The sequence below is a fragment of the Pseudonaja textilis genome, chromosome 1 (assembly GCF_049901715.1).
Source record: "Pseudonaja textilis isolate UNSWEBS1 chromosome 1, rPseTex1.2, whole genome shotgun sequence".
Lineage (NCBI taxonomy): Eukaryota > Metazoa > Chordata > Lepidosauria > Squamata > Elapidae > Pseudonaja > Pseudonaja textilis.
In genome coordinates this window covers 316,497,323-316,507,646 of record NC_141990.1, presented here as the reverse complement: position 1 = coordinate 316,507,646, position 10,324 = coordinate 316,497,323, and the positions used below count along the sequence as shown (strand labels likewise).

General features: G+C 42.6%; 1 protein-coding gene across 1 annotated transcript in view; it reads right to left on the bottom strand.

Moving 5' to 3' along the window:
• The window catches only part of LOC148128347 (vomeronasal type-2 receptor 26-like), an 18,818-nt gene extending 8,494 nt beyond the window's left edge, over positions 1–10,324 (bottom strand). The window contains exon 1 of the mRNA XM_087935347.1: positions 10,284–10,324. Coding sequence (XP_087791473.1) covers positions 10,284–10,324 — 41 coding nt within the window. The remainder of the gene's footprint in view (positions 1–10,283) is intronic.

Here is a 10,324-nt window from a genome sequence, read left to right as displayed (position 1 = left end):
AAATGCTTGGATATTTTTTTTCAAGGGAAGCATTTCCCCAACTTTTATAGGGGGACATAAACATCCACCTGTCCAGGGTCCAGTGCTTTGGGTGGGTCTTTTGCATCTAGGACAATCCAATCAGGAACAGTTTAAAATAGAACATGTAACAAGCTCCAGTGATTTTCTATCTTTAGTTCTGGATGGGGTCACAGTAGCTAAGACAGAACCAGTTTGGCTGATTTCATGAAAAGTAAAGATTGAAAAAGGTAAGTCTGGATGTCCAGTCTGGGATCCTGGGAGAAAATTGTGGTTGGCATTGGTAGAAGTCATAGACCTTCTCCTTATTGGATGATCAATCCTCCCAGCCTGCAATGGGAGCTCTTAGCACATCTTAAGTTCAGTGGTAACAATTTTGGCTCAGTTGCTCAAGGTAAGAAGAACTGCAAATGATGAAAATTTAATGCAACACTACAAAATACAATAATTCAAGGCTCAGTTTTATGGAATCAAAAGGAGGGATGTATAAGATTCATAAAGAGTTCTTTCTGGCTAAAGTATTTGCATGTTTGAATAAAATTGAAAGGATTCCTGCAGACTAAATAGCTCATACACATCCAGATACTCAACAAAAATGGAAAAACATCAACATCACTTTTAGCGAGCATGTGCTCGTTGTGCTTGGACATACTCAACGCAAGAAGCCTTGTGAATAAAATACCTGGATTTCTCCTCTTACTAAATATGGCTAAATTCGACATCACATTTTTCTGTGAAACATGGCTCAATGCATCTCTCCCTGACTCCATTACCACAGTTAGTGACTATCATATTTACTGGTCAGATCGTGAAATTCGTAGAGGAGGTGGTGTTGCTATCTTCTATAAAAAGTCTTTACATCTAAAACACATCCAAGTTACCCAGGAGCTTGCTCTTCCTGAGACCATCATCTGTGAACTGTGCTTTAATATCACATTTCGATTCTTACGATGTTACAGAGCACCTGATTATGACATCGAACATGCAAACAAGCTAAATTCGCTACTAACTTCGCTTAACCATGGTAGGTGGCGTAGGTCGAAATTTCGGCCGCAGTCGTCAGGTTGGCGATGTCCTGGTGCGCCCTTGTATTAGGGGAGGGGAACATGCTGTTTTTGTTGGTGGAGCCACTGGATCGAGGATCTGGTGAGAAGGAAGCGGCCGTACTAATGGCCCAAGCAGCGGCTTGGGAACCCGACATAAGCTAGTTCAGACCTCTAGTCCTCGGGTTTCAGAGCCCCCAGAGGATCACTGGGGGGGGAGGAGCTAAGCCAACGATGGGCTCATCGACCTCGAGAGCATTAAGTAGGTTGCAGGAGTTTGAGTCCAGGCTGAAAGGAAAAAACCTCTTGTCCTGGCTGGATGGGGCAGGAGGGGCCCCTGAGAAGCCAACTGATGAAATTAGGTCATGAAAAGTGGATGGAGCCGGGACAACCTCAGCTTCCACAACGGGCTGCCTGAGAATGGCATCCTCTGGGCCCTCCTCCGGGGAGGGGTGGGCAGAGGGAGACTGTGTGGATAAGCCCGAGATGTTTGCGTTATGGAGAAGCGATTTATACAGGTGCGGCTAAAGAGCCCGTAAGGAGAGGTTGATGGGGGGGTCTATCTCCGATAGGGGCTCACCATGGGGTGTAGGCCCCCATTCAAATTCTTCCTCCCCCCCTGAGCTCATCCAGGCCCTCTATCTCATCCTCCAGTTCCCCTTCTGGGAGAGGGAGGTCCCTCTGTGAAGGTACCTGACCATGGGAAGGGTCCGATCTAGACGAGGACCTGACTAATGGAGGTTCGAGTTCGGGAACTATCGGGAGGAGGCCGGTTCTGGACATCTGTTGAGACCTTCTATAATCCCCTGGCAATAGCCATCTCCATCCACGCCCTGATTTGTTCAGGGATCTCCATTGTGGTGGGCTCCTCTTGGCGCTTACCAGCGGCCGTGGGAGGAAGAGTGGGTTTGGTTGTCCATCTGGTTATAGGTCCAATGGCCTGATGCACCAGAGAAGAGCTGTGCCTGGAGAGGGGAGAGCAATCTGGAGGAGTGAATAGCCAATAGGAGACAGCGTTTCCCATGTAGTTTGATTCCATTTTGTTTCACTGTTGCACATGCTTAGCATGTTAGAAGTACAGGGTTACTTGCCATTGTACTATTAGTAATGCCCTTGTGTGTGAAGTGGTAGAAGGAATGGAGGGTGGGAGGGCTGGAGGCACGGTTGTGACTCCTTGGATTGCCTGTCAATTCTTCCTCCAGTGCCATAGGGCATCCTAAGGCGTCCCTTTGAGGGGCCATAAAAGTTTCCTTAGCCTGTCTGCGCAACTAGGCAGATTTGAATCTGGCCTTCAAGGAAGGGCCTTTAGTGGAATTGTCATCTGCCAGTGTAAGAGGAAAGAACGTATATAAAGATACTATAGGCGGTTGGCTCGCCAAGGGTTCGGCCTACAACAAGGCCGGGTGTCCTTTCAGCTGGCCCGCGCCCCCTTTTGGAATTTAGATGTATATAATCAATGTTATTGTTATTATTATTATTATTGTTATTGGTAGTACATATAAGTATCTGTTACATATATATATATGTGTGTGGATATAAAGAATTATTTACTATTGATATTGTTCTTGATATATATATATATATATATATATATATATATATATATATATATATATATATATATATGGATGGATCTTTGGTTGTTCGGGTTTCTCCCGCGTAGATTCGAAGTATCTAGGCAGCGTTTCGATGAAGTCTCATTCATCATCTTCAGGCTTCTGTCTCCGGCTCTGTGCTTCTCAGAGTGACAGAGCCGGAGACAGAAGCCTGAAGATGATGAATGAGACTTCATCAAGCGTTGCCTAGATACTTCAATCTTACGGGAGAAACCCAACAACCAAAGATCCACATACAAATACCATGAGAACCTCAGAAAATATATATATATATATATATATATATATATATATATATATATATATATATATATCACATCTGTTTATTTATTTGTTTAAACAACATATATAATTGATTAGCTAGGATTGGGGCTCCACAGAAGAGAAGCCCAGTAGACTATTATCCAAATTGGCCAAATGAACGCCTGAGGCCAAAGCACAAGCCTGGAGATAGGGCCTCTAGCAGCTTGCCTCCCAGGCCACAAACCGGGAGGATGTGACTGCTTTTACTTCGCCCTGAGTGCTGCTGCGGAAAGCCAACCATTCTGAAATGCTGAGCAATTGACAGTACAGAAGAATAATAGCTCCAATGGGCTTGGAGGCCTGCGTGACGAGCTAGCACCCTCGCAGCCGAATAAAGAGGCCGGAAATTGACACCCGGATACAATGCAGTGCCCAAAATGGTGGCCGCCTACAGATTTCCTTGTCGGGGCTGCTCAGGGTGGAACTAGGCTCCCCCGGCAAGCTTAGAATGCCGAGAGGGGCAGCGAAGAGAAATTCACCCCTTCCTGGGGCGATCGGCGTTCGGGTGGGGGGAAAACCAGCAGCGTTCGCAGCGCTCTTTTTTTACTTTCATTATATTATTATATATATATATTTCTTTTAAATCGATTCGAGCCGCTAGAGAGGGTGGCGTAGAGAAGCGGCAGGAAAGAACGATCAAAAACGAAAGGGAGGTGGGGGGGGTAGCGCAGAAGCGCTGTTAACCGCCCACTTTTTTCCCCCTTGGGGGCAAGAAACGTGCTCCCCTTGCTCTAGAGTCACCCAAATGTGCAGAGGCTAGGAAAGAAAATAATAGGCAAACCTTAAGCTTAGAGGCTTGAATCGGCCAAGGAGTGAGAGAAACACAGCCTGACTTCATGAAGGCTGAGCATAAACTGGGGAACGCTACAAGGGAGCCACGTGATAGAGGGCGGAGCGTTCCTCAGTAATTAACCTCAGCCTACAAGCAACGCAGACTGAAGCACCTCCCACTCTCTGGATGATCCGAGCAGCTCTAAGAAGAAGTAAAACTTCCTCTCCATCTCTCCACAGCACATTTCTGTGAATTGATGTTGAAGTTATAATTTATAGCAAGAGCTCAGTTCATGTCAATGTTGACTTTTCCAAAATGAAGTTTTCAGTATAGATAAGAAAATGTTGCTTGTTATCTTAATACTTTATTCAACCCAATCGTGGGACTCTTTACAGGCTGAGAACTTCTGCCTTACCTTCTCAAGCACTTTTTCCCAATATGGCATCTCTCCCCTATCATGTCATCATAGTCATTTTGAATTAGGTGGCTTTTTAAATCCATTAAAGTTAGATTAAATTGGTTTCAATGGAGTTTCTGAGAAGGTTGGTTTTTACTGGCCAGAAATGATTATGCCAATTTATCTGGATGGGCCCCTAGTGAGAAAAAGCCCTTTTGGTGTGTCAGAACGTGGAACTCTTTCCATTGGAGATTCTCATACAATCTTCTGCAAAAAACGTGCTCCACTGACCTAGATCTGCCCAGGATTAACAGGAGATTGGTGGGAAGCCATATGTGATGGGACAAAGGACAGATCTACATGAAGCTACATGAAGCATGATGTTTCAAATCATCAGAATAATGAGATGGGAAGATGAATTCAGTCCAGGCATAAGATAGAGGACCCTGGCATCATTTCTCCCCAAGTTCAGCCCAAACTGGTTTCTCTACAATGTGTACCTTGCCTTCAGGAACATGGAGAAAAGGTTGACTCCCTATTCAGTGTGATAAGCTTTTCTTCACCATGGAAGAGTCAGAGGGCTTCAGGAGGGGATTACAGGCAAATTGATTCATCAAAGAGAATCGGTGTGTCCTAATTAGGAAGGCTCTGCATCAGGAGTCTTCAAACTTGACAGCTTTAAGACTTGTGGACTTCAACTCCCAGAATTCCTCCTCCAGTCATGTTAGCTCAGGAATTCTCAGAGTTGAAATCCACAGTTCTGAAACTTGCCAAGGTCGAAGACCCTTGCTCTACATCAACAGAGGCTGGGTGGGATTGTAAATCTGCCCCATGTTCAAGACTGCCCTTTCCACTTTGCCCTAAGAAAAAAAGACAATCAAGGAACCACTTACACAGACAGAACATCCCAATCAGCAGGAGGCTCATGGAAAAAAAGCTGTAGAACTATAGACATGAAGAGAGGCAGGTTTCCACCGATGATGAGATCTCTGGGTCCGTAATAGTCTTTTTGCTCTTCTAAAGGTCTCCTCTAGAAGCAGTTTGGACTCGGGTCCATCTGGATGGCTTCAGGCAGCATCCAAAGCAACAGTAACAGTGAAATCATTGGTAACAGAGACTTTTTTCCTAGAGAAAGCCAAAGGAGGGTGTTGCAAGAAATGTGATCTCTGTTGACTTCAGAAGGTTTAAAGCTCTCTAGGACAAGAATTCATCTATGTTTCCTGCCCCATCTGGGAAAACTCAGAGCATCCTGTTTAAAGCAGGTTTTAACTTGGAAGGTTTTTGTTGATTGAAATGCCCAGGAGAAACACATTGAGAATTACTATTCTGATAATTGCAAGGAGAAGCCATTGTCCTACCCACTTAGCACTAGATTTTGCTTGCTTCCCTGAAGGACAAAAATGTGCTATCCCCACCAATGAACCACAAGACTCCTGCACATGCCTTAAATGCTATAAAACTCTAAAGGGTAATGAAAGTTCCATCAAATGTTCTCTATGTAACAAATACGCTCATCATGACTGCTTGGGATTACCTGAGCAAATGATTCAATACCTAGAATCCTCCAATGAGTTTCCATATCTCTGCAAATCATGCAGACCCAAACTGGATCTGTTTGAAAGAGTTGATACCATAGAAACACGAATAACATCCCTTGACACCATAGTAGCATCCCTGGACGCTTTAAAAGAAAGTTTATCCAACCTTGAAAAAAAAGACACAACCCAAAAATCTAAACATCCAATAGCTACAAGCCACATCTCTACCCAACAACCACAACCCAATCCACAACCCAATCCACAAAAAAAACATAAATCAGACAAATAATGGTATCCCAATCCTCATCAGAGAAGCTTTTGAGTGTGAACGGAAAGGTCCCAACACCATCTTATTCAGTCTAGAGGACATCAATGACAATGATGACATCACAACTGTCCGAAATATTGTCAGTGATTATCAAGTATCAACCATCCTGATGAAAATACTTGACATTTCTCGCATTGGCTGAGAGCTCAAAAACAGAGATGGCTCTGTGGCCTCACACTTCTGCAGGGTCATTTGCAAAAATGAATCAAGCAAACGTAAATTCATTTATACTATAAATTCACTTGCCAAAAGCAACATCAACCATAAGAGCCTACATTCTCGCCCTCACCTAACCATACAGCAACATGCCCGCTACCGTGTACTCCGCACAGAACGAAAAAAAACGTCTGGACAATGGAGAGAAGGATCTGTACCTTGACTACCGTGCTGACTGTATCAAGAGAAAGTCACACAACCCACAACTCAGCTTTAACCTTCAACTACAATCCTACTTCAACCAATCCACCATCACCCAAGACTAGGCACGCAGGCCCCTGACTACCTCAATTCCAACTACAGCTGGCCTTAAATGCAAGCTACTCAACACAAGAAGCCTTGTGAATAAAATACCTGAATTTCTTCTCTTACTAAATATGGCTAAATTCGACATCATATTTGTCTGTGAAACATGGCTCAATGCATCTCTCCCTGACTCCATTACCTCAGTAAGACACTATCATGTTTACCGATCAGGTCGTGAAATTCATAGAGGAGGTGGTGTTGCTATTGTCTATAAAAAGTTGTTACATCTAAAAAACATCCAAGTTACCCAGGAGCTTGCTATTCCTGAGACCATCATCTGTGAACTGTCCTTAAATATCACATTTTGGTTCTTACTATGTTACAGAGCCCCTGATTAGGACATCGAACATGCAAACAAGCTAAATTCACTACTAACACGGGCAACATCCTGCCCACATGCTTTTATCTTTCTTGGTGACTTCAATCTACCTCTTATAAACTGGACTCTTAAGGAATGTAAAACTGAACCCACACATGCAACCTTCTACAATGCTATTACAAATCTAGGACTGACTTAACAACTGCCTCGATCTTATCTTCTGCAATAGTTTGAATTTAATTTATGGAATACCAAATAAAGAACCCTTTTCCAACAGTGACCACTATATGATTGACTTTTGCCTCAACATACACCCACACAAAAATCATCACAATGACGTAATCCCCAATTATAACTTCAAAATAGGCAACTATGGTCTTATAGACAACGATCTCTCATCCCTTGATTGGAAATCTCTACTCACTGGATGCAATACTGTTGAAAACCATTACAACATATTTTTACTTGAAGTCAAAAGAGTCATCAAACTATATGTACCAATAACAACTCCCAAAACCAAAAAAACAACAACCCAGATTACCCATAACAATAAGGAAACTTCAATCCAAAAAGAGATCACTCTGGCGGAAAAAGAAATCTGGTCATGTTGCCAATTTCAAAAGCCGATACAAAACTTTATGCCACCAGATAAAGACTGAATGCACCAATGATCACATTAAACAAGAAGAAAACCTATGCACCAATTCCACCAGCACTTTTTACAATTTTGTAAACAACAAACTAAAAGACTCAAGGTCCATCCCACCCCTGATAGGACCTAATGGTAAAGACTGCAATGATGACACCATTAAAGCCAACATCTTTAACACATTCTTCAGCTCAGTATTTGTAAACAGCAATGGATCATGCCCAGTATTTCCTAGCTGAACCACAGAAAACTACAATGATCTAATACATATCGATTTTACAGAAGACAATGTTGAAAAAGCACTGTGCAATCTAAAACCATCTCTATCTATTGGACGGAATATGTACCTACTTCTTTAAAAAGCTATCCACTGCCATAGCAGAACTTCTAAGCAAAATCTTTGAAAAATCTTTCAGGACCAGCTCCTTGCCTAACCTATGGTCACAAGCCACAGTCATCCCCATCTTCAAAAAGGGAGACCCCAGCCTAGTTGAAAATTACAGACCAATTTCCTTATGCTGCGTCACCTGTAAAGTCATGGAATCAATTATTAACCAATCCATTATCTTCCACTTAGAGACAAGCAACCTACTCTCTAATAAACAATTTGGTTTAAAAAAAAAAACGATCCTGTAATCTGCAACTCTTACACTGTAAAAACATATGGACTACACAACTCAATCAGGGCAAAGCAATAGACGCAATCTACATAGACTTCTGCAAAGCCTTTGATTCAGTGGTACATGACAAACTACTTCTAAAACTGAAATCTTATGGTATCTGTGGACACCTGCATAACTGGATAGAAGCATTCCTGTCAAACAGACAAAAAATGGTCAAAATTGGGAGCGTCCTATCAAATTCTGTACCTGTCAATAGTGGTGTCCCCCAAGGCAGTGTTCTAGGACCAATTCTCTTCATACCCTACATAAATGACCTCTGTGATCATATTAAGAGCAAACTGCATTCTCTTGGCTTGATGATGTAAAGCTGTTCAATACCACAGACAATACTGCTACCCTTCAAAAAGACCTCGACTATGTATCAGAATGGTCAAACAAATGGCAACTTCAAATCTCAACAGCTAAATGCTCTGTCCTACATATTGGCAAAAAAAAATCAGAAAATAAAATACAGGCCGAATAGTCAAGATCTTGTTGATCATCCAAGCTCTGTAAAGAATCTTGGAGTGGTCAGCCTCTGAAACCATGTGCATATACTTTCCATAAACTAACAGAAACCGAAAGAAGATGGGCCATCTGGGAAAAAGAATCTTTTGTAGTTTGTTGGGCTCTGTTAAACTGGAGGCATTTCTTAGAAGGGGGAAAACACCCATTTGAGGTGTGGACGGATCATAAAAATTTGGAGGCTTTGAAAATGCCTCGGAAGCTGTCTCCCAAGCAAGTTTGCTGGGAGCAGCACTTTAAGCGCTTTAATTTTTCATTGAAGTACATTCCAGGGGGGAAGAACTTCATGGCGGATGCTTTATATAGATTACCTCAATATAATTATGCTAGCCAAGAAGTGGTATGGCCGATTGTCCCAACCAAACAGTTGGCAGCTCCAGTGGTTACCAGAGCCCAGAAAAAGAAGGAGGTTGATTTATCAAATGATTTGACTGCACAGTTAAGAGCTGCTCTAAAACTTGATGATTGGTTCCTTGCTCAGTCAAATAACTGTACAATTAGAGATGGATTGGCATGGGTGGGAGCCAAATTATATGTGCCAGCGAAGCTGAGAAACCAAATATTACAGCAAGCTCATGACTCTAAAGCCACTGGTCATTTTGGATTCATGAAAACATTATACTTAGTTAAAAGACAATTTTGGTGGCCTACCTTGAAAAAGGACATTGAGACTTATGTAGCTAGTTGCCCTATTTGTGCCGCAGCCAAACGGCCTCCTGGTAAACCATCAGGCTTACTACAAAATATGGCTAGACCAACGGCTCCATGGAAGGAAATCTCTATGGATTTTATAGTGGAATTAGCTGAAAGGGGGGGAATACAGTCATTTGGGTAGTAACTGATTTGTTTTTGAAACAGGTACATTTCATACCTTGTCCGAAAATCCCATCTGTGAAAATGTTGGCTAAATTGTTTATTTTACATATCTACAGTTTACATGGAGTTCCTGAATGCGTAATCTCAGACAGGGGTATCCAGTTTACCTCAAACTTTTGGAAGGAGTTCCTGAAGTTATTGGGCTCTGCCCAGGGCTTAAGCCCCACCCACCACCCACAAACCAATGGGGCTTGTGGGAGAACTAACTCGGTATTGGAACAATATCTTCGATGTTATATAAATTATCAGCAAGGTAATTGGGCTGACCAATTGCCATTCACTGAGGTGGCATATAATTCGGTACATAGTAGTACTGGGTTTATTCTGTTGGAAGTAGCTTCAGGACAAGGCTTTGTACCCATACCCGAGCTTCCATGGGAGAAACCTAACATTCAGTCATTAGATGAATGGATAACACAGCTCCAGTTTACCTGGCCGGTTACCCGTAAAGCATTAGATGATGCTCATCCAGCTCATAAAAAATTTGCAGATAAAAAGAGAAATCCACAAAAACCATATCAAATGGGTGACAGGGTCTTCTTATCCACCAGATATTTGCAGACTACACAAAAGTCAAAAAAGCTTGGACCTAAGTAGGTTGGACCTTTCTCAACTGAACGAATTGTGAACCCTGTGGCAGTCCAACTCTAATTACCAAAACTCTTCAACGGATCCACCCTGTTTTCCATGTTAGTTTGTTAAAACCTGAACATACCTTCGACTTGAGACCAGCTCAGGTTGATCCCCCTGTACCAT